Source organism: Octodon degus, unplaced genomic scaffold (genome assembly GCF_000260255.1).
Source record: "Octodon degus isolate 3935 unplaced genomic scaffold, OctDeg1.0 scaffold00092, whole genome shotgun sequence".
NCBI classification, from domain to species: Eukaryota; Metazoa; Chordata; class Mammalia; order Rodentia; family Octodontidae; genus Octodon; species Octodon degus.
In genome coordinates, this window is record NW_004524668.1 from 6,400,859 (window position 1) to 6,428,140 (window position 27,282).

At 48.0% G+C, this 27,282-nt stretch overlaps 1 protein-coding gene across 4 annotated transcripts in view; it reads left to right on the forward strand.

The window, feature by feature from the left end:
* The window catches only part of Emc1 (ER membrane protein complex subunit 1), a 32,318-nt gene extending 8,446 nt beyond the window's left edge, over positions 1 to 23,872 (forward strand). Inside the window, exons 5-24 of one of the 4 annotated variants that reach the window (XM_004637667.2) lie at positions 1,038 to 1,166; positions 2,713 to 2,839; positions 3,479 to 3,628; positions 3,928 to 4,095; positions 4,577 to 4,648; positions 4,980 to 5,042; positions 6,490 to 6,612; positions 7,465 to 7,561; positions 8,157 to 8,279; positions 8,934 to 8,942; positions 9,897 to 10,096; positions 10,227 to 10,376; positions 11,196 to 11,357; positions 11,684 to 11,803; positions 13,501 to 13,638; positions 18,850 to 19,023; positions 19,570 to 19,780; positions 21,415 to 21,499; positions 22,701 to 22,830; positions 22,984 to 23,872. In XM_004637667.2, coding sequence (XP_004637724.1) covers positions 1,038 to 1,166; positions 2,713 to 2,839; positions 3,479 to 3,628; positions 3,928 to 4,095; positions 4,577 to 4,648; positions 4,980 to 5,042; positions 6,490 to 6,612; positions 7,465 to 7,561; positions 8,157 to 8,279; positions 8,934 to 8,942; positions 9,897 to 10,096; positions 10,227 to 10,376; positions 11,196 to 11,357; positions 11,684 to 11,803; positions 13,501 to 13,638; positions 18,850 to 19,023; positions 19,570 to 19,780; positions 21,415 to 21,499; positions 22,701 to 22,830; positions 22,984 to 23,163 — 2,611 coding nt within the window. In that variant the 3' untranslated portion in view covers positions 23,164 to 23,872. The remainder of the gene's footprint in view (positions 1 to 1,037; positions 1,167 to 2,712; positions 2,840 to 3,478; positions 3,629 to 3,927; positions 4,096 to 4,576; positions 4,649 to 4,979; positions 5,043 to 6,489; positions 6,613 to 7,464; positions 7,562 to 8,156; positions 8,280 to 8,933; positions 8,943 to 9,896; positions 10,097 to 10,226; positions 10,377 to 11,195; positions 11,358 to 11,683; positions 11,804 to 13,500; positions 13,639 to 18,849; positions 19,024 to 19,569; positions 19,781 to 21,414; positions 21,500 to 22,700; positions 22,831 to 22,983) is intronic. The other 3 variants (XM_023722487.1, XM_004637668.2, XM_004637670.2) reach the window with 3 other exon arrangements.
* Positions 23,873 to 27,282: the final 3,410 nt, after the last annotated feature.

A 27,282-nucleotide genomic window follows, 5' to 3' on the forward strand; every position in this document is an offset into this window, starting at 1 on the left:
TTGGGTGGGAACAGGGATTGAACTCAGGCCCTTGTACTTGCCAGGGAAGCGCTTATTCAACTGAGCCATCTCCCCAGCTCCCCAGTAATTGTTTTTGGCCTCTGTCAAGAATAAGATAGCAGAATATGCCTGGGCTGCTTTCTGCATCCTCTGTTCTATTGCAGTGACCCATATGTCCTGTTTTTGTACCATGCTGTTTTTATCACTGTAGCTTTGCAATATAACTTGAAATCTGGGATTATGCTGCTTCCTGCTTTGTTCTTGTTTCTCAGGATTGTTTTTGCTACTCTGAGTCTTCTGGTTCCATATAAATTTTGATTGTTTACCCTATCTCTGAGGGCAGTATCTGTATTTATTTTTATACTTGAATGTTTTTCTCATCTTAGTATGATATATGATCTTTGCCATGTTCTTTTTTTTTTTTGAGACAGTGTTTTACTATATAGTTTAGCCTGGTTTTGAACTCTTGGTGATCCTCACCAGGCTCTTGAGTGCTGGGATTATAGGCATGCACCACCACCAAGCTGTAGGTAAAAGAACATAATATAAAACTCCATGTTTTAATGTTGGAACATGAGTGCCTGTTCCCTCTTTGCTAGTTACAGAGGTATTGGTATTAACTTACATGTCTAATGATAATAATTTACTCAGTAAGCACTTGGTTCCCAGCCTATAGGGCGTGGGAACCTACATATGAATGTGAGCTAGGTTCTGTCACCAAATTCACAGCAAGGAGGGGAGGGTGGCATACAGCCCAGTGGTGATGGCTTGCTGACAGCTGTAGGTTAGACAGGTGTGGGGTCGAGAGTGGACCTGGTTGGTAAGTTTTAGTGCAAAGAAGAAATGGCTCTTAGGAGATTGGAGGATTCAGGTCAGCAGAGTGGCTGAGTGGTTGCGGTGCAGACTCTGAAGTCCGCTGAGTTTGACGTCCAGGTGTTTCTTGCCTCCAAAGCCTATTTTCTTACCCCCCAGCCAGCATGGCAGTGGTGAGACTGTGTGCTCCAGCCCAAGGCCCTCACCCCCGTGCTTGTGCTCAGTTTCCAGGCTCTTGGACTGGTTGGCCTGCAGGAGTCGGTGAAGTATGTCGCAGTCCTGAAGAGGACGACTCTCGCCCTCCATCACCTCTCCAGTGGGCACCTGAAGTGGGTGGAGCATCTCCCAGAGAGGTAAGGCCGGCCCCTCCCAGGTGATGGCTGCCTCATTCTGTTTCCTGAGAGCCCCTCATTCCCCTGGGGGTCCTGCAGCATTTGCTTCGCCAGGTCGCCTTCATGTTGGCGTTGTGCTGTATGTTGTACTTGGTGGATTTGGACTCCACAGGCTGTGGCTACCCTGGAAGTGTCCTTTGCAGGCAGAAAAAATTCTTTTTTTTTTTTTTAAACTGATTTCTTTTTATTTTATTTATTTATTTATTTATTTATTTATTTGAGAGAGAGAGAGAGAGAGAGAGAGAGAGAGAGAGTGGGAGAGAGAGAGAGAGAGAGAGAGAGAGAGAGAGAGAGAGAGAGAGACCAGCTCAGCCCACCAGGGGGCAGGGCTGGCTGGCATGTGGTGCTGGGGGATTGAACCGCGGTCCCTGATGCTTTTGCTAAGCTTGTTCTAAGTAGGTGCTTTAGACCACTGAGCCATCTCTCCAGCCCCAGAAAAAATTCTTAAACTAGAGCACTAGAGCTGGCCAAGGAAGGGAGCCACTCACACATTCCTGGGCATGGTATCTTTGGGCTTCTCCACATCTAGATCTCATTAGGTTGAGCCTTTTGTTCATATTAAGAAGTAAAACAATGAGAAAGGGAGGAGGGCCTGAGTGCGGCTTGAGAGGGATTTCAACGGATCTGTCCTGGTGGTGGAATGTACTGAAGTTGGAAGGAATAGGAGAGAGGAGGGAAAGGAAAGGGCCTGCTTGGATCACCTGTGGCCATTTTCAAAGTTTAGGGCTGGGATGGAAAGTCAAATTCCTATGGGGCCACCCTGGGAATTGCAGTGTGCTTGACCTACCTCCAGGGGGCAGCCTTACTTAGCCAGTGGGTGAGCAGGTAAGGCCTGGAGTTACCCCATTTCTGATTTTCTAAATGCTGACAGGTATTCAAATTAAAAACAAAAGCATGTACTAATATTGTTTAGACAAGATATTATGTCTACATCTATGCAATGTATTATTGTAGCTGTCCTAACCTGTTTTGAAACTGATGTATTGTTTTTTCTCTCATTAAAATGAACAAAGAATAAAATAGGAACATAGAAAAGTAAGAATAAAAAAAAAAAACTATTATAGCTGGAAAAAAAAAAAGCAGTGCTGAAGGTGTGGCTCAGTGGGCCTCTATCAGTGATGTCTAGTATGAGTAAGACCCTGGATTTGATCCTCAACACTACCAAAAACCCAAAACCAAAGCAATAAAAATGAACGGCTGGGCAGTGTGAGTCACTCCCGTAATCCCAGCTATAGGCAGGCTGAGACTGGAGGAGCACATGTTCAAGAGCAACTTAGATCTTGACTCAAAATAAAGATGAAAAGGGGCTGGGGATACAGGTCAGTGGTAAATCATCTTTGGCTTTAACAGCAACAAAAGCAAAACCCAAAACCATGTGAATTAAGCAAATTGGAGATTGCTAGTTTGTAACATCTGGCGAAGGCCTGACAGCTCGACTTTGGAACATCCCTGAGGTTGTTCCTTCCCACGGCTAATGCTGTGGCCTCTGCTCTTTCTTCCCTCTTAGCGACAACATCCACTATCAGATGGTGTATTCCTATGGCTCTGGGGTGGTGTGGGCCCTCGGCGTGGTTCCCTTCAGCCATGTGAACACGGTCAAGTTTAACGTGGAGGATGGAGAGATTGTTCAGCAGGTATGGGGAGGCATCGGGTTTGAGGAGCCTGCGAAAGGGGGAGGAGGAATCATCAGCGTACTTATTGCGTTGGGGCCAGAGAACTTGGCTGGGTAGATTGGGACCATTTGTGGGTCCCGATTCTGTCCCTTGCTGCTGGCTTGTCCTCACTGGCATGTATTTAAAGTACTTATGTCTGCCTGAAGTGCTCTTTCTTGTTGTCTGAAAAGTTACATAGATCTAGTCACTGCCCTTAGATATTTCCTAAGGTAGTGCTATTATAAATTAATTATAGGGGCCAGGGAGATGGCTCAGTAGAATAAGTGCTTCCCTGACAAGCATAAGGGCCTGAGTTCAACCCCTAGTTCTGCCCCCCAAAATAAATAAATAAAATTATAAAACACTACATAATAAACATAGGGAAATATTTAGCTGAAGTATCAAATGTTTGCAGTTATCTAGTATATTTTTCTAGTGGCCAGAAAAAGAATCCTGATTTTTCTCCCCTTTGGAGGTTTTTGGGAGGCTGGTGAGGGGTGGAGCACCAACTGTGAAGAATCTCTGAGCTGAGCACCCTCGCAGCACTGTAGTCGCCGTGCTGCTGGGGGACTGAGGGTACTAGAAGTCCCTTAGGAGCTCACGTTCTGATCACTCCTTCAGGTGAGGGTTTCGACTCCATGGCTGCAGCGGCTAACTGGAGCCTGTGGTGTAGTAGAAGAGGCTGTCCTGGTGTGTCCTGACCCGAGCTCGGGCTCCCTACACACTTTGGCCCTGGAGACTGAGTGGGAACTGCGGCAGATCCCACTGCAGGTGAGGGCTGCAGCCGCTTCTCCCAGCCCAAGGGCTCAGGAGGGTCAGCGTGACTCTGGGGCTGGGGGTAGGGTTTCTCCTGGGGGTTTTGTGGCCTTCCTGAGCTGTGGCAGTCATGTAGGAAAGCTCAGGCCTCTGGCCGATCTGGTGTTGAGGGAACGCGCCTCACTTTCCTTTGGAGAAGCTGGCTAGGAGCTTCAGGAGCCTCTGCCCGGTACAGTTGTATCCCTTGGCAAAGTGTGGGGTGGGGGATGAAACGGTATGCTTGCCCTGAACCTAATCTGTCTTGCTTCTCTCAGTCTCTTGACTTAGAATTTGGAAGTGGATTCCAGCCCCGAGTGCTGCCCACACAGCCCAACCCAGTGGATCCTTCTCGGCCTCAGTTCTTCCTGCAGTTGTCCCCAACCCACTATGCCCTGCTGCACTACCACCAGGGGACTCTGAGTCTGCTCAGAAACTTCCCCCAGGTAACAGCAGGTGGTGTGGTTGGTAGGTTGCAGGAGGGTCTGGCCAAGACACGGGTGCCAGGAGGCAGTGTTTTTAAAGCTGGAGACATTTGATGGTAGGCCTGAGGTTGATGGCACCATCCCGAGTGGCTTGAGAGGAGTGGGCTTACAGCAGGGATGCCATACCCTTTTCCCTGGGTGTTATAGAAATCTTTAGAGTAAAACTCCTGCTTTACTTGGAGTTCATAGGAAGGTAGGGATATGAGCCCCTCTTTGTAAAGAGTGCAGCATGGGGTTCAGGGTGGTCTGTGCTGTGTTGGAGTGGAGAGTTCTGTTAGATGCAGCAAGTTCCTCCCTCTGTGCTGAGATGCCCTGGTCATCATTTCTAAAGTTGGGAGCACTTTGGACTCCCAAGGCCAGAGGCTCCCTGGAGAGGTGACCATCCAGAAGGCCACTGCCTAACGCAGCCCCGTTGGGGAGTTGACACCCTTTTTCCTCCCAGACGGCTCTTGTGAGCTTTGCCACCACCGGAGAGAAGACAGTGGCTGCAGTCATGACCTGTCGGAACGAAGTGGTGAGTACTGAGAGTGACAGGCAGCATGTGGGGTTTCTCCTGGAGCCTCAGAGCAAGAAGACTGGTCACAGCTGCCAGGTGAGGCAGGCTGTTGAGAGCTGAGTCCTCTCCTTACCTCTAGAGCTGTGTGCACATCCTCTGTCTTCCCAGAAAGGAGACCCAGTGTGACAGCCTCATCTTTATCGAGGTTTTTAGGGGTCACTGCATTTTTGTGCATAGGCGTGAGAAATGAGGTTTGCTTTTCCCCAGTGCTGGCGAGACATAAAAGCTTCATTTTGGTTACTGGGGAGTGATCCTATGGCTGAATTTTCTCCTGTCCTTTTCTCCCTAGCAGAAAGCTAGCAATTCTGAAGATGGGTCACTAGGGAGCTTTCTGGAGACGTCCAGTGCACAGGTAGGTGTGGTACTGGGTAGCGTGCCAGCCTGGGGGGCTGGGGAGCCGGGATGTAGGAGACCCCCTGAGAAAGCTGGCGCACAGCTGAGGCTAGTGCGTCTCTTCGAGTTCTCCATCCTGGACGGCTCCTACGTACTGTAAACTAAACGATGCTTCTTTTCTTCACCCCTTTTCGTGGTGAAAGGAGGAGGAAGAGTCCTTAGAATCTGTCCCTAGCTACGTTCTTCCCCGGGTTTCAGCGTTCCCGTTTCTCTGGGGATCCTGGCTAGCAGAGCGCAGTGGTGCTCGGTGTGTGTGCACTAAGGCGGAAGCACGGGACCCTGGGCCGTGGCTTCAGCGCAGGCTGTAGTTCCTGAGCCTCCCCTCCTGCCTTGCTTGGGATCTTAGCCTTCTTTAGGTAGTCTTTGCTATACTGTATGTACTGGCTTCCTTCTAAAACAAGCATAGCTGTCGTTTCCTTTATTCACCAGGTACCTCATTTCTGTCTTAGGATTTAGCTTTCTTTGTTTAATGTATTTGATACAGGGTCCCACTACACAGCTCAGACTCGTAGTGATCCTCCTGTTTTCAGCTTCCCCAGCACTGGGATTACAGGTGTGCATGCACCACCACTCCCAGACACTTCCAACTCAGCGTGCCTGTGGGCAGGGCTGTCACAGCATGCGGTACCTGGGCTGGAACCATGGTCCCTGCATGTGCCTAAGCAGGTGCTTAGTCCACTGAGCTATCTTACTGGCCCAGCATTTAGCTTTTTTTTTGCCTTTTGGAGACAAAGTTTCAGTATTCAGTTCAGGCTGTCCTTGAACTCGTTTTGTAGTCCTTGCTGGCCTGGAACTCCTGGGGATCCTTCCACCTCAGCCTCTTGATTGTTGAGATTATAGGTGTGCACCAACATATCCAACCTGTTTTCATTGCTTTTTAATTTTCTTTTACACATATTTCTCTTTGTGGTCTTTCGCTAAGGTATTTGTGCTGAATCCTTAGATATCTTTTGGGGACTTTGTGGGGAGCAGGTCTCCTCTAGTTCAATGGTCCCCAGCTTTTTTGGGTACCTGTGACCAATTTCGTGGGAGACAGTTTTTCCATAAATGTGGGATGGTGAGGTGATTTTGGTATGATTCAAGTGCCTTATGTTTAATGTGCACTTCATTTCTATTTATTTAATTTGTACAAGCGTGGTGCACCCTGACCCCTCGCATGTGCCATTCGAGGCAGTAGGGTTCCCACTCCTGTGAGAGTCTGTTGTTGCCAGTGATCTGACCCGAGGCAGAGCTCAGACAGTGACATGAGTGGTGGGAGAGTGCTGTGGTCCAACTCTCAGTATGGATGAAGGTTTCCTCGCCTGTCACTCAGCTCCTGCTGTGGCCTGGTTCCTAACAGGCTGTGGGCCAGTACCAGCCAGAGTTGGGAACCCTGCTGTAGCTGACTGTGCTCTTTGTTCCCCTAGGACTCACTGGCTTGCTTCAACCAGACCTACACCATTAACCTCTACTTAGCAGAAACGGGCCGGCGGCTGCTGGACACCACGATTACGTTCAGCCTGGAGCAGAATGATACTCGGCCTGAGCGGGTGAGTCAGAGCCTTTACCTCTAAACTCCATCCTGTGGGCGTCTTAGCTCGGGTTTTCTGTCCTCAGGGCCAGGTCACAGTTGTGGATTCTGGCGAAGAGCCTTCTGACCATGGCTCTGGTTCTTCCTGAGCCATTGACTGGTCATAAATAATAGGAAATGCTGCTGTGGCCTGTAACCATGTGCCGCTGGGCACCAGGTGCTGTCCTCGCTTTGTGCTGTGCTCTAATCGGTGGAACCTTCTCCACAGTCTTGTGACATGGTCGTTACTGGCTTAGTTTTACAAATCTTACTGTGGCTCAGTGGCATTTGATGCCTCGTTTGTAGTCACGGCTAGTAGGACATGCTGCTGGGGTTCAAGGCCCTGCTGCCTTAGCGCCATACCTGCGCTCGTCATCCTAGCTAGAGTCATGTAGGGTTATGGAATTGTTTCTCAGCCTCTGGGCTCTGGCTTTGTTATCCCTAAAGTGGAAAGTCGAATTGTGGCCCCCTGCTTGTGTTGTGGTGTGGGACTGGGGCTTGGACGGATCCAATAATACTGTCAGGTGTTCCCTCATGGACAGGTCTGAGAGGGCTTAGGACTTTCTATGTTGGCTCCAAATAATATTCCTGATTGTGTTTTCATCTATGTAATTGGTGTATGTTTAAATAATGGCATGATGTTAATGTCTAACAGCTTCAAACACTGTGAATCTTGGGGTCTGGGGCTCTGGACAGCCTCTGGATTCTCTTTTTTTTTTTGCGGTACTGGGGATTGAATTCAGGGCTCTGCGCTTGCCAGGCAAGCGCTTATTCTACTGAGCCATCTCCCCAGCCCCTACCTCTGGATTCTCACTGGCTATTTGGCTTGTAGCTGTACATCCAGGTGTTCTTGAAGAAGGATGACTCAGTGGGCTACCGGGCCTTGGTGCAGACGCAAGACCATCTGCTGCTTTTCCTGCAGCAGCTGGGTGAGTGTTTGTCATGCAGGGCTTCTGCGTTTCATCCTGCCTCACATCCCAGCCAGGCTGATTCTAGAGCGGTGAGCAGCCTTCTAGAAAGCCCCAGTGATCCATGCATGTTTCTTTTGAGCTCAGTGGCACCTGATTTTCACTAAATTCTTGGCATTTTTTTCCTTCTAAAATTCTTTTATTAATACATATTTATAGTACACAATAATTATATTGTGAGGAGTTGGTACATGTACATATCGTTTTATTCCTGTTTTATCCCTTCCTCCTTCCCCCGAAGTTCTTAGCATTTTAAAGTGGGATCTGAAATTTTCTCACCTCCCTTATTGACTCTAGCCTCTTGCTCCATTATTTGTTTGAGAAAGGTTTTAACTGTGTGGTTCAGGCTAGTCTCAGGTTCACTATGTAGCTCAGGTTGGTACTGTACTCACAGTTGGACTCCTGCCTCAGCCTCCCAAGAGCTGGAATTACAGGTGTACACCACCAAGCCTGGCTTGTTCTGTTTTATATGAGAGCTGATCCCTGAGCCACCTAGCGGAGTCCCTTTAGAAGGTAGCAGAAGCAGGCCGAGCTTTTGTCTGCTGGCTTCCTGCAGCAGGGAAGGTGGTGCTGTGGAGCCGTGAGGAGTCCCTGGCAGAGGTGGTGTGCCTGGAGATGGTGGACCTCCCCCTGACTGGGGCACAGGCTGAGCTGGAAGGAGAATTTGGCAAGAAGGCAGGTACGAACCACGGGGCTGGCCTGCAAAGCTGCTGGAGGGGGGCTACTCTGGGGTCGGGGCTGCTAGTTTATAGACATAAGAGATGCTGCCCTACGGTGTCCCTGCCTTCCTGGGCTCAACCAGTTTGCCTGGCTGTTCTAAATAAGTGGGTGAGTTTCTAGTGCATTTATGTCCCTGTGGTCTCTAATCAGTCTTTCCAGCAAAGGAACGAACTATAAATCTCTCTAGGAAAAGATGTTGCAGGAAAACAGAATCCTCCAAACTTATTATAGTAATGGCTCTTACTACCTGAGTGTCTAGAAGTTGTCGGGCTGTGTCAGGCACTGTCTCCTCATTGTTCCCAAAGCAGCCGCCACATGTCCCTAGAGAAGCAGGACTGTGTCTTCCTTTAATTGTGGAGCTAGCCCAGTATACTCCAAAGCCAGCGTCAGCCCCCTTCCCCAGTCAACTGCATTTACTGCACCCCGAGCCAGTCCTGTCTCCCCTTCTGCCCTCCAGCCATTGCTCTAGCGCCCCAGCAGACAGTTGAGGGCCTGCCTGGGCCAGGAACCTTGCTAGCAGTGCACTTTTTTTTTTTGATACTGAGAATTGGCATGTTTTCTTAAGCCAAGGATTAATTTGACTTTACTGTTTGTTTCTGCTGCCTGGATCCAGCAATTCAAGGTAAAGCCTGCTTCTTGCTCCTTGTTGCTTGTTGGCTGCCCACACGGCTAGCTAGCATTTGGTGGTTTTTCTGACTTGAGGTACAGACCCCACGTGTGTGTGGATTGCTCTGCTTATGACTTGTGCTCTTTGCCGGTCACTTCTCTTCCTTGAGCTGAGGTTGATGGAAAATAGATAAGCAAAGATAGTACTTTTCAGTTGGTACTTAGCCTGTACCAGGCGCTGTCCTGAACCCTATAAGTATATCGTGTGATCTGCTCTCCTAACAGCCCTCTGGGTTCCATGCCCTTCACAGATGAGGAAAGAGGTGTCAAGGTTAACTCCACTTCCCAAGGTCACACAGTAGTAAGGAGTGCAGCTGTTTACCATGTTGCCTTGTGCCTGTCACCAAGTCTCTGGTCAGGAGAAAGAGATTTGGAGGGTGATAGCCTAGTTGATGGAGTCATGGGTGGAGGGAACAATGGCCCTGTGAATGGGTTACAAGCAGGTGTGTTGGGTCCAGGTTATAATTGACCAAATAGGCATGGACCAGTGGGAAATAGAGGCACCCCTTTGTGTTGCATCTGTCCCTGCACTGCCGCCACCCCCCACCCTGCCCCGCTCCCTTCTGGCTTTGTCCTGGCACCCAGACGCCTTCCCTTGCCATTGTGGATGTGTGGCTGTGGTGACATTCACAGCATGGCTATCGTGCACGGCCAGTCCTTGACATTTTAGTCTTTTATTCCTAAAGATTGCAGTCAGGTGAAGTCAGGGTTTTGGAAGCTTGTGTAGAGCCACACCTCAGTTTGAGACTGCTGACATCAGACTGACTGCCTCTCAGGGCTTGGCACCTGGAGTGTAAGTGGCCAAAACACTCTAGAGGAGAGGGACATGTCTCTCCTTGGGAAAAGCATGCACCTCCTACTTACTGGACACCCAGTCTGACAGCGCGCATTACCATTTCCCTGACACCAGATGGCCTGCTGGGGATGTTCCTAAAACGCCTCTCGTCTCAGCTCATCCTCCTGCAAGCATGGACTTCCCACCTCTGGAAGATGTTCTATGATGCTCGGAAGCCCCGCAGCCAGATTAAGAATGAGATCAACATCGACACCTTGGCTAGGGATGAATTCAACCTGCAGAAGATGATGGTGATGGTAACAGCCTCAGGGAAGGTAAGATGAGAAGCCCCAGGTGCCCAAACTTACGATGTTCAGGGGGTGGTAGTAGTCATTCCATTTTGCAAAGAATCAGTTGTTTGGCTTTTCTTTCTAGGTGTGAGCCAGGTATTTGTTTATCTTGTAGCTTTTTGGCATTGAAAGCAGCTCTGGCACAATTCTGTGGAAACAGTACCTACCCAGTGTCAAGCCAGACTCCTCCTTTAAGCTGATGGTCCAAAGAACGACTGCTCACTTCCCCCACCCCCCACAGTGCACGCTCCTGATAAAGGACAAGGTGAGCCTGTCAGTCTGACTGGAGTGGCTTTTCTGGTGTTTAGCAATTCAGATTTCTCCCAGACCTTTGACTGTGTGAGTCCCTGAGGAACATGCAAGGGTTAGGACTCGAGTTTCTTCCAGTTTCTTGTCTGGGTGGAGGAATGGAGGAACTATCCAGGGCTGATGTGAAGTTGATCAAAAGCAGGTTTCATTTCTGCCTGTTTTCTTTCTAGTCGTAGGATGTAGTTGAGTAACTTTTTTCGCCTTTCTCTAGGAGGGAGGGTAGGACATTGCAAAGCTATATATTCCTACCTCCAGAATGAGGACAGAGTTTATGTCCATTCTAATATTAGAGGGGGCTGGCTGGTAGGCACTCTTCTGGAAATGCCGTCGCGGTGTTACTGAATTGCAGTTGGTCTGTTTGTTTGTGGTACTGAGGACTGAACCCAGGGCTCTGCACTGAGCCACATCCCTAGTCCATTTTATTTTTCATTTTCGGACAAGGTCTTACTAAATTGCTTAGTCTAGGCTTGAATGTGAGATCCTCCCGGCCCAGCCTCCCAAGGTGCTGGCCTGCACGTGTGCACCACCGTCCTGGCCTCTGCGCACATCACCTTTTTCTTTGCTCATCACCACATCCAGTTCGTGGTTAGGTTTGGAGCCAGAAGCAGTTTGACTTCTTTGAGCCTAAGTGACTATTTCTCTGCAGCCAAGAACTTAATTTTCCCACAAAGAGGACAAAGAGTAGGGAATTCCTTGCAGTTGAGCTAAAGTCTCAGGTTTCCCACTTTATACCCTTGTGATTTATATTCTTGCTGTGTTTGCCTGCCCTCTTTAGGAAACAGGAATGAGCTCTCTGTACGTCTTCAATCCCATTTTTGGGAAGTGGAGTCAGGTGGCTCCCCCAGTGCTCAAGCGCCCCATCTTGCAGTCCTTGCTTCTCCCGGTCATGGATCAAGACTATGCCAAGGTGTTGCTGTTGATAGACGACGAGTACAAGGTAACGCGCCTTTGGGAGGGCGGAGACATTCGCACGAGGTGAGCAGGGGGTGGCCGTCACACAGCAGCGGACCAGAGCAGCGTGTGGGCTGCAGCTGACGTGCTCGCTCACGCGCGTCCCTCAGAGACATGGCTGCTCTTGCTGCCTTCGTGATCGTTTCAGTTTTTACCTAAATTGAAGCCCTGACTAGAGTCCACAGGCTGCAATTGCTTTGAGATTTGTTGTTGTATTGCTAAGGGACTCTGATGGGAAAGCATTGGGTACCAAGACTTAGAGAGTCCTGAACTTTGCTTTAACCCTTTTCTTGGACTTTCTGGGTTTTTAAGGTCACAGCTTTCCCAGCCACTCGGAATGTCTTGCGACAGCTACATGAGCTTGCCCCGTCCATCTTCTTCTATTTGGTGGATGCAGAGCAGGGGCGGCTAAGTGGATATCGGCTTCGAAAGGTAGGTGTGGGGAGACATTGGCCAAGGAGTGACTGAACCTGAGTGGGCGAAGGGAGGGACCTCGGTGAGCAGCAGGTCCTGCGCTCCTGGCCTGCACAGGTAGAGTTCAGAGCAGAATCTGCAGGACTGTGGTCGGCAGAAGGAAGAGCAAGTCACCATCAGAGATGTCTGCTTTGGCCACTGTGTTCTCTCTGCCCTGTTGAGATTGTTGACATGTCCCATGTTCCAAACTACCCCATTCCAGCCCTGTCCCCTGGCAACTCCTATAGAATAGGCTGCAAAATACCTTTTTTTTATGTCTTGTTCCCATGTCCCTGAGTTACAAATAAATAACTGTGGAAGTCTCATTTGGTGGCTGTTTCCCTGGGGCTCTCTTATGCCCAAGAAGTGGCCTCTTTGAGTTCTCCATGATTGGATTAAATTTTATTTCTTGGGGCTGGGGAGATAGCTCAGTAGAATAAGTGCTTGCCTGGCAAGCACAATAGCCTGAGTTCAATCCTAGGTTCCGCCAATAAATAAATAAATTTCATCTCTCATAAATCTTTCTCATCCTGTCTCCACAGTGGTGCACTGTGACAGATAGACAAGGGGCATTCTGGCAGGACTCTTTGCATGGGGGATGGGGCGTTTCCTGGTTACTTAACAGATAGGAGCCATGCTTCTAGTCCTATTGTAAACTTAGCATAATCCTGACGTGAGTCAGTCATTTGTCCCTGTTAGTTGGGCGGCTGCTCTGGCACACGTGGCTGTAGGTGTTGTAGATGCAGCAGTGCAGGATGGTCCAAGTCTACGCTCACAGCCTTTTCAGCTACACTCCTTTGCTATAGCCCAGGCAAGGGGCGTTTTCTTGGCTCCCAGGAGGATGGGAAGTCGGAATGGGGGTTGAACAGAGTTGTATTTTTGCACAAAGATGTTATTGACAAACTCTTTTTTTTTTTTTTTTAAATATTTATTTATTTTTATTTATTACATGTATTTATTGTGTGTGTGTGTGTGTGGCCAGCTCAGCCCACCAGGGAGCGGGGCTGGCTGGCATGTGGTGCTGGAGGATTGAACCGCGGTCCCTGTGCTTTGCCAAGCTTGTTTCAAGTAGGTGCTTTAGACCACTGAGCCATCTCTCCAGCCCCTTGACAAACTCTTGACAGAATGTGTCTTTGAATTTTATTTTTATAAATGAGACGGCTTGCCCTGAGGCTGACACCCTTGAGCCCCGCTCTTGCAGTCAGTATATACACTGTCTTGGCAGCGCCGAGGGGCCACCCCCACCTCCCGGCTGGCAGGGCTGAGTGAGGGCTCCTGTGTGGTGGCACCCACCAGAAGTACCCTGTATTTCTGGAGTGTAGATGTACACTGTGTCGGACAGTTAGTGTCCGTTGTTTTCCTATAATGACCCTGCTAGCTTCGTAATCCCTGGTGGCCATAGTGTACAGGGACTGTAGATCTTATTAATAAATGGCAAGCTTTGCTTGGATACTTCTCCTCAGGTAAACATGACATACTGTTGAGTATTGTTTTCTTACTGGGTTTAGTGTTTTTCTTAATCAGGCTGAGGGTTCTAAAGCTCTTCATAAGCCAGATCTTCACTGCTGTTTCAAACAGCTTTGGCCTTCCAGCACAGAGGCTAAGCTGCTGCGCATTTCAGTCGCAGCTGTCTCAGGCCTGCACGTGCCCTCCGTTCACAAGTGCTTTTGCCCTAGGACCTCACCACCGAGCTGAGCTGGGAGCTGACCATCCCCCCCGAGGTCCAGCGCATCGTCAAGGTGAAGGGCAAGCGCAGCAGCGAGCACGTCCATTCCCAGGGCCGGGTGATGGGGGACCGCAGTGTGCTCTACAAGGTACGGCATAGCTGACTGGCTCAGGGCAACTAGGCTTTGAATTGTGGTGCTAGGATTTGGTGGCTGTGTGATCTTGGGTGAGTCATTTAGTCTCTTGCAACCTTGATTTACTGTCAGTGAAGTGGGCCTTTTTTGGGTAGCAGTGGGGCCTCTGCCATACTAGGGAGATGCTCTGCCCCTGAGTTGCACCCTTGGCCTGGGCATTATGCACTCCCAATGTGTAGTGGTTGGGATGGTGACAGCAAGTGCTCTTGCCGAGCCCAGTGCCTGGTGCGTGTGTGGTAACTACCTGAGAGATGTTTTTTTTTTTTAAATATATTTAGTACAAGGTCTCACTACGTAGGTTGGACTCTTAGTGATTCTCCTATTTTCAGCCTCCCAAGTGCGCGATGTTTGTTTTTAGTAGTAGCAGTAGTGGCAACGCCAGTACACCCTTCTGGGGTTAAACTTTAGGCAGTCTGTCAGAAACTCCATCTAGGTCTGGGGTTTAAGGACAGAGCATTAAAGTGTGTGTGAGGCCTCAGTTTAATCCCCAGCACCACAAAGAGAAGAAAAAATGCAAAAGATTCCATGGCTATGATCCAGCGCTCAAATTAGTGGTCAAGGGAGGAAGGAGAGATGCCGACTGGGCTGTAATGCTGCCTGTGCGAGGCTGTAGTCGTGGTTGGGATGAACATTTATCATGTCCTCGGGTAGCAAGGCTGCCTGAAGAGTGGCATAGTGAGTGCAGGCCTCGAGTTGGGCTGCCAGGTTCCGACCTGGCCCTGCTGGGCCTCGCTCCTCCTTACCGCTGGCTTACCTGGGCTGCCTGCATGTCCACTTTCACCATTCTGATGGTAGAACAGCACTGACTTCCATATATCGTCCTGAACATTACAGAAACTGAAGTGACTGGGATAGCGACTGCCACTTAGGTAACACTGGTCCTGCTGACTCGACTTCTTTATTGATAACATCTTCCTTGTGGTAGCCTTTAAGTTTACCTATTGAGAATGACCAAAATAGCGTACATTCTAAAGGACGTTTTTAGACTGGGGATGAGGTTCAGTGGTAAAGTGCTTGAGGCCCTGAGTCAGATCTCTAGCACCATGCACAAAAAAAAAAAAGGTTCAAAGCAATGTAAACTTTTTTAAAGTTTTAAAAAGCTCATAAGTATTTGTAGTAGAAAAAAAAAGTATGGGGCTGGTGAGATGGCTCAGTGGTCTAAAGCACCTACTTAGAACAAGCTTAGCAAAGCACAGGGACCGCGGTTCAATCCCCCAGCACCACATGCCAGCCAGCCCCGCCCCCTGGTGGGCTGAGCTGGCCACACACACACACACACACACACACACACACACAAATAAATAAAGTTAAAAAAAGAAAAAAAAAAGTACCGTATGCAAAATTTTGCCATTTACATGGTAAAATGAGTGGTAACCAGGAGCAGTGCTTTTAAAATTTATATTTATTATGCAGTTACTGTAGGCTGTTTTTTTAAATAAACTGAATTTTTTTGAGGCATGATCTCACTGTACAGCTCAGGTGAGCCTTATGCTCATTTTGTAGCCTAGGCTGGTCTCAAACTCACAACGATTCTCTTGCCTCAGCCTCCCAAGCGCTAGGATTGCAGGTGTACAGCACTCTGCCTAGCCAAACCTTTTATTTATTTATTTTTTCCAACTTTTTATTTTTTAAATTTTATTTATTATTACTTTTTAAACTATTTAATACAGGGTCTCACTATGCAGCTCAGACTTGTAGTGTTCCTCTTGACCTCCCTAGTGCTGGGAGAAAGGTGTGCACCACCACAGCCAGCTCGGTGCCTAGGGCTGGCACAGCTTGTGGTACTGGGAGGTTGAACCTGGGTCCTTGTGCTTGCCAGGCAGGCTCTTAGACTGCTCAGCTATCTCCCCAGCCCCTGGCCAAACTTTTTAAATTTTTTTTCTTTCAAAATTTTATTGATAAACAGATAGCAATGAGACAGTTTCAACTTTTTAAATTTTGATTGTAGAATTATAAGAAAAAATAGTGGTGACTGGGTGTGGTGACACATGCCTGCCTAGCACTCGGGAGGCTGAGGCTGGAGGACTTCCATATGGCCATCTTTGTCTACATAATGAGTTCAAGGAAAGTCTAAACTACAAATCAAGATGCTATCATAAAAAAACTCAAAAAACAAAACAAGCCCAAGAAAACCCCAGAAAAGTTGTGGATGTAATGCATAGAATTCCTGTCCCTCGTCCTAGTTTGCCTACACAACCACGGTACATTTATCTAAACTAGGAAACCAGCGTTAGCATGCAACCATCACCTAAACTCCAGATTTTATTTGAGTTTCACCAGATTTTTTGCTGATGCCATTATTTTAGAGTACAGTCACACAGTGCATTTAGCCGTCAGGCTTCTTTAGTGCCCTGTGGTCTAAGACAGGTTTTCAGTCTCCCCTTGTTTTTCAGGACCTTGATTTTTTAAAAATTTTTTTTATTTTTTACTTTGTTGCTGTACCGGGGATTGAACTCAGGACCCTGCACTTGCCAGGCAAGCACTTATTCTACTGAGCCATCTCCCCGGGCCCAGGACCTTCATAATTTGAAGAGTAGTAGTCAGGTGTATTGTAGAACATCTCTCAGTTGTGGTTTTTCTGATGTTTTCTCATGGTTAGGCTGTGGTTATGGAGTTTTGGAAAGAAGTAAAGAAGCGAGTCATAGCTGGGTATTACATGTTCTTTTTAGAGAGTAGAACATATCAGTGAACAACAGACGAAACTTCTGTCTTCTGAAGTTGTCATTGTTGGGAGAGGCTAATAGTCAAAACAATAAATAGGCAGATTACGAGCTTTGGCTGCATAGTGAGTTCAAGGTCAGCCTGAACTGCAAAGTAAGACCCTGTCTCTAAAAACACAAAAATGTAGATTTTTGGGGCCAGGGAGATAGCTCAGTAGAATAAGCGCTTCCCTGGCAAGCACAGGGGCCTGAGTTCAATACCTGGTTCTGCAAAAAAAAAAAAAAAAAAAGAAAATTTTTTTTTTTTTTTTTTAATGTATTTGGTACGAGGTCTCACTATGCAGCTCAGACTTGTAGCGCTCCTCCTATTTTCAGCCTCCCCAGCGCTAGATTGCAGGCATGGGCCACCATGTTTGGAATCAGAGCCTGGCTCAGGCCACCTGGGGGTGGGGCCAGCACAGCATGGGGTTCTGGGGATAGATCCTCGGTCCCAGCATTTGCCTAAGCAGGCGCTTAGTCTGCTGAGCTATCTTGCTGGCTCTAAAAATGCAGATTACATTGTCACTTAGCATGGGCCCAGTTCAGGAGAGAAACATGAAGCCGGAACAAGGGAACAGGAAGAACTGGGGAACTGGGAAGCAGGTATAGTTAAAAACTGGTAGCTAAGGAGGGTCTCACTGAGAAAGTGCCAGGTTTAGAAGACTTGGGAGAAGATGTGGGCTATGGGTACCTGGAGGAAGAGCCTTCCGAACAGGAAAGCCAGAGCCTGCCCTGGTGTTAGAGGAACAGAGAGAAAGGCCACGTGATGAGAACAGGACCTGACTAGGGAGAGGTGTCAGGGCTGCTGCGGTTGGAGGCGTGGGACTGGGTCACGCAGGGATCATTCTGGCTTCCCTTGGGAAGAGAAGAGCCTAGCCACTGGGGAGTTTTGAGCAGAGAAGTGACATAATGCCTGAGATTGAACTTTTACATGAGGTTCACTTGGCCTTGACTGGACTATACCCAAGGAAGAGAACAGGAAGACCAGTGAGGCCATTGTAGCAATTTGGGCCAGGCAATGTGGCTGGAACTAGGTTGGTAGTATGTAAGTGGTGAGGAGGGAATAGGTTCTGGACACCAAAGGTAGAGTCAGTAGTATCCCTGCCCCCACCATGCGCGTGCTTGTGGCCACACACTAGAAAGAAGCATCAAGAACAATGCAGACAGTATTTTGTCTGGTTTTTTTGTTTGTTTGTTTTTTGGAGGAACTGGAAATTGAACTCAGGCCCTTGCGCTTGCCAGGGAAGTGCTTATTCTACTGAGCCATCTCCCTGGCCCCCCATAGACAGTATTTTGTGACGAAGACATAAGGAGTCGTACTGACTTGGTGGAAAGCCTGAGGCAAGACAGGTTTAAGCAGACAATAATTCTTTCAGTCTGAGGCTTTGGAAGTATAGCTCATCTAAGGAGAAGGGACCCTTAGTAACTGGGAGTTTAGCAGTAATCTAGCTTAAAGACATAATTTTGTATGTCAACGCTAAGTAGCGATAGAATTGTGGAGTTTGCTGAGGTCCCCAGGTGAGTGTAGATAGAAATGCTCAGGGCCGGTTGGGCACAGTGACACATGCCTGTAGTCCCAGCACTCTGAGAGGCTGAAACAGGTGGATCACAAGTTTGAGTCACAAGCAAGACCTTATGTCTAAATAAAAAATAAGGACTTGACGCATGGCTTAGTGTGTAATGGTCCTGGGTTTAGTTACTTAATCCCCAGTACTGTGAAGTAATAAAAAGAGAAATGCCCAGTGTCTGAGTGCTGCTTAGTGTGCTCAGTCATAAAAAGATACAGACTAGGGAGATGTAGAGGACCCAACAGAGAGGTACGCTGATAAGTCTGAAGGGAAACCAGGAACCTCCGTCCTGGATCCACGTGCAGGTGGTGTTCCAGAAGGGCTTGCTCCTGTGTCGTGTGGTACTTGTAGGTCAGGTAAGACAAGCTCCTAATGTCCTCTGGAGTTAGGAAGGGGGAAGGCACTGCTGACTGTGGAAAATTGGGTCCAACAAGTAGAAGTGTCATTGCTGGAGCTGTGTTCTTCGGTCTAGGATGGTAGGCCCAGGGCTTGTTTCTGGTGGCCACAGGCTAGCTCTGTGACTTGATTTTTTTTTTTTTTTTTGTGGGACTCAGACTTGAACTCAGGCCTTTGCACTTGCCAGGGAAACGCTTATTCCACTGAACCTCCCTGGCCCCTCTGTGACTTAAGATGCTGCGGCACTGCTCTGAATTCCTCATGTGCAGAATGTGGATAGCAACAGCCTTTTTATAAGGTTGTTGAAAGGGAGTAAGTGCAGTGTAAGGCACCTAGTGCGGCCCCCAGGGACACAAAGCAAGTATGATGATTAGAAATGACACAGCAGGCTCTTGTGGTGAGCAGCCCTGGTTCTGTTGCTAGGCTGATGAGCTCCAGGTTGGCCTCATGCCCCAGGCTCACAGTGGAGCCAAGTATGAAGGAGCTTTGCTCTCTCTCCCCAGAGCCTGAATCCCAACTTGCTGGCCGTGGTGACAGAGAGCACAGACGTCCACCACGAGCGTACCTTTATTGGTGTCTTTCTCATCGATGGAGTCACAGGGCGCATCATCCACTCTTCAGTGCAGAAGAAAGCCAAGGGCCCTGTCCACATCGTGCACTCAGAGAACTGGGTGGTGGTAAGAAGTCTGTTGGGAACACGAAGTCACTGAGAGGTCTCCCAGTCTAGGTCCTTCCCAGAAAGCCAGCTGCTGCTTTGTGTTTGCATAGGCTCCCAGCCCCGCTGGGTGGCAGGCAGCCCAGGGTCTGGGCAGGCAGTGAGGGCCACAAATCATATTGCTCAGCTGTGGTCTTAGCTCTTCCTGTTCCTGACTGTCCACCCTTGAAGTAGTCATGTGAGCTCTGCGTTGTGTCATTAGTGACGTAGAGATAGTAATAGTAACCTCCAGTCTAGCTTAGAGCCATGACTGGCACCTAGGAAGCATTCAGAGTTAGCTGTTGTTATGACTTCTAGGAAGGTTCTTGTTCTTAATTCCTGTATCCCATAGTAAACTTTGGGTCGCTTAGACACAACTGTCTGGAACGCTAGGCAGCTTGGGAAATAAGGAAACTGGGCTGCCCTTGTGCTCTGCTTCCCCCTGACTCCGTAGCCCATTTCAAGGGTACTTTCAGATATAAACTCCCCTTTCCAGCTGAACCTGAGCTGCTTCTCTGTGTCCCTACAGTACCAGTACTGGAACACCAAGGCTCGACGCAATGAGTTCACGGCCCTGGAGCTCTATGAGGGGACTGAGCAGTACAATGCCACTGCCTTCAGCTCCCTGGACCGCCCCCAGCTTCCGCAGGTCCTTCAGCAGTCCTACATCTTCCCCTCCTCCATCAGTGCCATGGAAGCCACCATCACAGAGCGGGGCATCACCAGCCGACACCTGCTCAGTGAGTGTGGGGAGGAGGGCCCTGCGCTGGCCAGGTTCCCTCAGCAGTGACACTGAAGGGCGGGATGCACACTGCCAGCGGAGCCATTTGAGTGCTTGCAGGGAACAGTTGGTGGAGTGGGAAGTCTCCTCGTCCAGCTTTGCCTTCTCTAAAGATGACCTCTTCTCTCTCTGTTGTCATTTTGATGAGCTGCTTCCCTTTGGTGTTCTCACCTTGCTCCGAAAATCAGTCCCTGCTGCCATTCTCTTTAGAAACATGGAGACCTGTTTTATTAATGGCAACTTTATCGAACTGTTAACTCCCTTATGATTCTCTATTAGTGGATGCTTGTAATACATAATAATTGCACTTATTTTTGTGTAGCTGTTGAATCTAGATCATTGTTATCTTCCCCCAGTATTATGAATGGTTTGTGTAGAAACTGGCAGGACCTCATCCTGTGTAGTTTAAGTTCAGGACTCTGTGAGTATGTTTAACCAGCTCCTTGCCTACTTGATTTAAGAAATATGTGGGACTCTTAGTTCTGACAGATACTTAGTATCACGATCACATTGTCAAAATAGGAGGAGAACCACTCTCTTGGCAGCTTTGCGCACCACCACTGACCCTGGTGCTGTCTGCTGCTGCTCATGGCCTGGTTTGCTAGCTGAGGGGCCTTGCTTTGCCGGAGCATTAGTACTGGGGGAGGCAGGGCCCGAGGGATCCAGACTGTATCTTCCATACTCTTCTCTTTCATTGCTCCCCAGAGCTTGAGGGTTTTAGACAATTTTTATTAGATGTTTACAGTACTCAATGATTATATTTGTTGTGCGGAGTTTGTACTCATACCTAATGTACCTTAATTTCTTTTCTGTTTCTTCCCTTCCTTTCCTGTGTCTTGACTCTTATTAATCTTTTAATGTATTTGGTACAGGGTCTCACTATGCAGCTTGGACTGTTAGTGATACTCCTCTTTTTAGCCTCCCCAGTGCTGGGATTATAGGCATGTGCCACTACACCCAGACTCTGGCTGGCTCAGCACACCCAGGGGTGGGACTGGTGTGGCATGCAGTACCCAGGATTGAACACCAGTCCCTGTGCTTGCCTAAGCAGGCCCTCTTAATCTTTTTAGTGTGTGTGTGTGTGTGTGTGTGTGTGTGTGTGTGTGTGTGTGTTTCTGGGGATTGAGCCAGGGCCTTCATACTGAGCTACCTCACTAACCCTTTTTTTTTTTTTTTTGGTGGTACCAGGGATTGAACTCAGGACCTTGCTCTTGCCAGCCAAGCGCTTACTCTACTGTGTCATCTCCCCAGCCTTCTCACTAACCTTTTTAATTTTTTTTTTTTGCTTGTGATCCTCTTGCCTCAGCCTCCTGGTGCTGGAATAAAATGCATGCGTTACTGTGCCCAGCTTTGAGCGTTAACCTTCATCTGTTGATCTTTTAGGGTGGTATGAAGAAACTGGTATCTCTGAAGTGATAACCTTCATGCAAACCTTGCATATTATTTGATTACTATTTTGACTATTGAAGAGAGCCTCATTGACTTCTTGGGGGGTGTTGTTTTAAAGTCTTTAAGATCTCTATGATAATATATTTTGGTACTTGTTCCTTGTCTGGAATTGATTCAGTGTGACAATCTCTTTTCCCTGTGCAGTTGGGCTACCGTCCGGAGCAATTCTTTCTCTCCCTAAGGCCTTGCTGGATCCGCGGCGTCCTGAGATCCCAACCGAACAAAGCAGGTGAGAACCCTGTGGGCAGGGCTGGAGGCTCTGCCTCTGGGCCTCAACGATGAGCTTTGTGCCTTATTCTGGCTTCATGGAGCTTCTGGGGGAAACACAATAAGTAACAAAATATATGCTATGTTAGATACCCGTAAGCTAAGCAGGAAAGTATAATAGAGGGATGGGCTATGAGGAATGGGGAGGATTATGCATGGGGCACGTTGGGATCTGGTGGCCTGGACAGCCCCTCTGAGAAGGTGACTGGGGCCAAGACCTGCAGGAAGTGAAGGAGCTCGCAGAGTGACGGGGGTGGAGGGGACCTGCACAGGGCGAAGGGGCAAGCAGCACATGGCCTCTGCATTGTGCTTGTTGAGGACAAGGCTGTGGGGCTGAAGCCGTGCATGATGGAAATGCTGGGCACTGAGGTTACGGAAGTCTTGGGGCCAGAATATGTGGGGAGGCCAGTAACTCCTTCGTGTCGCTGTTAATGTCTGTGCTTCACCATTGCAGTGTTTGCTCATCTCTTGCGGGCCAACACCTGTGGGCAGTGGGAGGCCAGAGCAGCTCATCGTGGGCCTGTGTGGAACAGAGCAGTGTGGTTGCAGCACTGCACCAGAGGGGGTTGAAGCTGGGGAAAGGTGGGGCGGTAATGGCCTTTCTGAGGAGGAATGGATGGTTACACTTAGATGCAGGAGTTGGCCTGGCAGCCCAGAGTGGTGATTTGAAAATGGCCCTGACTTGGGGCCAGGGAGATGGCTCAGTGGAATAAGCGCTTCCCTGGCAAGCACAAGGGCCTGAGTTCAATCCCTGGTTCCGCCAAAAAAAAAAAAAAGAGTTACCATTAAATGTGTATTAATTTATTTGGGGCTGGGGAGATGGCTCAGTGGAATAAGCACTTCCCTGGGAAGTGCAAGGGCCTGAGGTCAATCCCCAGTTCCGCAAAAAAAAAAGAAAATAGCTCTGACTTTCCTCCTGTGGTGTGAAATGCCAGTCAACTGGGTCATGTTATTTCTTTTCAAATTCAGAACAAGGTAGGAATTCAGACCTTACCTTCACTACCCAGACAGCCTTCTTTCCTGTAGTCCTTCCTATCTTTTAGCTGCTAAATTTTTAACCACTGAATGCAAGCAGACCTTGAAGGTGATTTGAGGTTAGATGTATATAAAAGGAGATCCTTTCACAGCCGCTCAGAGTGCTTCTCCCTGCTGATGTTTTGCAGAGAGGAGAACCTCATCCCCTATTCTCCAGATGTACAGATCCACGCAGAGCGATTCATCAACTATAACCAGACTGTCTCTCGAATGCGGGGTATCTACACAGCTCCCTCGGGCCTGGAGTCGACATGCTTGGTGAGTGGCGCCCTCAAGACCCTGTAGGTGGCTGCTCTTCATTTCCTTCTTGGAGAACGTTGCAGGATCCCCTTTTCTTCTTCACCTGCACCTGAGGTTTTGGTGGCCCACTGGCTGGCTGGCTTCCTGATTCTCATTCCATTTGCCTGCCAGGTTGTAGCCTACGGTTTGGATATTTACCAGACCCGAGTCTACCCATCCAAACAGTTTGATGTCCTGAAGGATGACTACGACTACGTGTTGATCAGCGGTGTCCTCTTTGGCCTGGTCTTTGCCACCATGATCACTAAGAGGCTGGCGCAGGTAAAGCTCCTGAACCGAGCCTGGAGGTAGACTGAAGACTCCGCGCTGAGTGGAGAGTCATGGTGGCGGCAGCTGAGGCGCTACAGCTGCGCCTGGGGGACTGGTGGAATGTGTGTGTTGGGTTCTGCTCTCGTGGAGATTAATGTAGAACTGCTTTTGAGACTTTGGGTCCACGATCCTGTGGATAGAGACTGGACCCATCCAACTCAGCTGGTGATCTCCCGGCGTCTGATCGATGTTCCCCCAAAGCCTAGGGCCACTGCCATTTCCTTCCTTTGTCCACTCATGAATGTTGTGTTTTAAAACACGACCTTTAACTGAGCCAAGTGCAGTGACCCCTATTTGCAATCCCATTACTCTGCTAGGTTGAGGCAGGATGGTCGTAAATTTAAGCTCAGCCTGAGCAAGTTAGTGACATAGAGACACCCTATCTCAGCATACAGGGTGGTACTGTGGAGGTGTACCTTACTGAGAAGGCCATGGGTTCAACCCCAGGACCACAAAACAAAATAAAACAAAGCAAAATTCTTTTCTTTTTCTTTTTAATTTTTGTTAAAAAATACTACATGCTACATGCTTATAGTATGTAATGATTGTATTTATCATGGCTGATTTTTCTTTTTTCTACTGCTGAGGATCTAACCCAAACCTTCATGTAAGCAGGCAAATGCTCTAACATTGAGCTATATCCCTAAGCCTTCCTGTTTCTCTTTTGCAAGGCATGTTTAAATTCATTTTAGTTTGCTACTTTTTTTTTGAACCGGGAGTCAAACTCAGGACCTTGTGCTTGTGAAGCAGGCAGGCGCCATGCTGCTGAGCTATATCCCTAGCCCTGGTTTGCCTTTTGTGTTTCCCGTTCTGCTCTAGAAATCCTGACTTTTCCCTGCCTCTTGGTTCTAAGTTGGTAGGGTGCGCCTGTTGCTCACTGTGTCCTGTAGGTGCATTTGCTGCTTGACCTTGGTGGGTGGGGAGATGCAGGGTCTATCCTAGAGCACTGATGCACTCTTGAGGCTTCTCTCCAAAGTAGCTTAGACTGAGGATTCCATACATGATGTCAAAACTAACTTTAAGCCTCTATTGCAGTGATGGTGAACCTTTTAGAGCTTTCACTGATGAGAAAGCCGGCTGCAGCATGTGCGCCATAGTTCCAGTACCACAGCATTGCTCTAGTGTCATGCTTTTTCTTTCCTTTTTTTTTTTTTTTTGTGAGACAGGGTCTTGATATGTAGTTTGTGCTGGCCTTGCATTCACTGTGGAGCCCAGGCTGGCCTTGAACTCACCATGATGCTCTTGCCTCAGCTTTCTGAGTACTGGGATTATAGGCGCGCCCCTCTACACCCGTAAGGTTGAGCACCTGTTCTTTTGGGTTTATCAAAGCCAAGTTTGTATAGCATCTTGGTTTGCTTGTCATCATCTATGTGATTCTCCTGAGATGTGTCAGAACAAAGGATTTTTTAGAGCTACTGAGTTGTCTGAACCTGAAGAGATTTCATGTTCTCATTTGGCCCACAGGCTGGCCTAGTTATCTTAAACCCCAGAGAAAGATGCTCTTGTTTAAGGACCGTATTTATTTTTAATTTCCTGTGTGTATGTGTTGGGGAATCAACCCAGAGCCTCATATACTGTAGCACTGGGCTATCCCCCCAGCTAGTTTTAGATGTAAATATATCATTTCTCTTAAAATGAGCAGGTTTAAGGTGTACTTACCTTTTTTGAGTGTGGTGCTAGGGATCAAACCCAGGACCTCAGACACATACTAGGCAAACACTGTACCAGTGAGCTCCAACTGTAGCCCTGGACCCAACCTTTGAAGCTTTAAACAAGAGAAAAATGGCCAGGAGAGGAAACTGGACTCTTGTGAATATTGCATGGCTGATTGGCTGGGATGCTGTGTCTGCTACAAATTAAAGGAACCCTAAAATGTTTGCTTTTTCATGGATTGGGGGATTCATAGGACTTTGCTGTGAATCTTGCCTTGTGGTGAGATGTACCATGTGACAGAATAAAGCCAAACGATGAATGAATCTGGTGTTATCCTTTTTGTGTCTTAGGAAGATCACTTAAAGTCTACTTCTATAGCAGAGGATAGTCTTTTTTTTTTTTTTAATGTATTTAGTACAGGGTCTACAGAGTCTTACTACACATATCGGACTCATAGTGATCCTTTGTTTCTCGGCCTCCCAAGCGCTGGGATTACAAGTGTGCACCACCATGCCTAGTCTCAATCGCCATCTCAGTGCACCCTGGGGGTGGGACTGGCAGGGCACAACAGGTATTGAACCCTCAGCTCCTGCATCTGCCTAAACAGGCACCTTAATCCGCTGATCTATCGGACTGGCCCTTCTTTTGTAGTAGAGGGTATAGAAAGTCCTTTCTGGTCCTAGTTTCAGTTCAGGCAGTTTGTATTTATAATCCCATGGATAAATTATTGGAATCCTATAAAGTTAATTCCAGTCTACCACTTCCAGAGTAACCCACAATGAGAATAAAGACACTAGACATATTTATAGTTATGGGGAGCCAAGGGGTCCTAAGTCTAGCCATGGGATGGCTATCCAGAACAAAGGCCTTGACCCAGGGCTGAACCCAGGTTTTATTCAGTCAAGAAGAAGGAGTGGCTTGAGGATGAATGACTGAGAATGGGAGGAAGTAGGTGAGTACTGTGAGCTGGGCTAGGCAGGAGGCTTGTGTTTACCTGTTCAACTTGCAGAGAGAAGGATATGCAGAGAGTAAACTGCATTGCACAGTTGAGATAGTATCTAATGTTTTGGGGTCTGGTGCTTCAGCTCTGATGTGTGATCGTTCCTTTCTTTTTTTTGGTGGGGATTGAACTCAGGACCCTGTGCTTGCCAGGCAGGTGCTTATTCTACTGAGCTATCTCCCCGGCCCTGATGTGTGATCTTTCAAGCCCCAGGAAGTCATAGCCTCTGTCTCGAAGCTCAATCCCAGCCGACAGCATGGAGCACGGGCTCCTTGTCCTGTCTTGACCTGGCTCGTATTAAAGAGCAGCAGGGAAAGACTACCACCAGCATCTTGGCTAGACCAGTATGCGTTGCTTAAAGTCAGTTGAAGGGATATGGGGAAAATCCTAGCCAGCTGTGTACATAATCCTTTCATCTTTCTATGGTCATATGCTGATGTAGGTTATGGCACAGAAGGAAGAAAACAATCATTTTATTTTAGAAATAAAATTGTGAAATATTTATAAAGGAGTGGGTAAGTATCTCCAGAAAAAACCAGGCATCTCTTCTTGACTGATCTTCAGTCAAGACGACTGATCTCTTCATACTGTGTATAAATATGACCTGGGAGAAGGGAGTAAGTATGAGTTCAAATGTCTTGTAGTTTTCAGGTAGCCTGGCTGGAGCTTTAGCATGATCAACTGTTGTCTTCTGCCTATTGTGCTTGCACAGCCCCCCTTGCGAGGTTGTAATTTTTGTTTACGTGTGCCAGGTTCTCAAATAAGCTAATGGGAAAGAAGTTACTGTCCTTGCATGAAATCCCCTGGATTTTGGCTTTAAGCACTACAATTTTACTGCAGAGTACCTCAAAGCAGATGCTTAAAATAGCAAATGCCATGTTTTTTCTTAGGTTTTGACCTTCTTTAATCTGGAAGAATTTGGTTCTGACCAGCTATATCCAGCCTTTGCTGGTGGCTTTTTTGGTTCTTGCTGGTAGCGGGGATTGAACTCAGGGCCTCAAGCATACCAGCCAAGTACGTCACCTCTAAGCTTCTTTGGTGGTCCCTCCTATGGCTTTGAGACCATGTTTCCTGTTTTCCAGTCCATTTCCCTTTCTGTCTTTTAGAGCGTATCTGTTCTTCTCTTCATTCATTAGGTTGATCTGATGGCCCCTTACAGTACTCCATTAATAACCAGTAATCCCTCAGTATTTTCTAGGCCAGTTTTTAAAGTTAGTTTGATCACCATGTTAGGTCTTTTGGCATAAATTTTTGCAGCTAGTACTGCTTTGTAATCTCAGTCCTTGCTGGAAATAATGTAAAGTGGTTTGTGGCTTTGTTTTCTTATTCTTTGACTTGTGAATAAGAATCAATTAATGGGCTGGAGAGATGGCTCAGTGGTCTAAAGCACCTACTTGAAACAAGCTTGGCAAAGCACAGGGACCGCGGTTCGATCCCCAGCACCACAT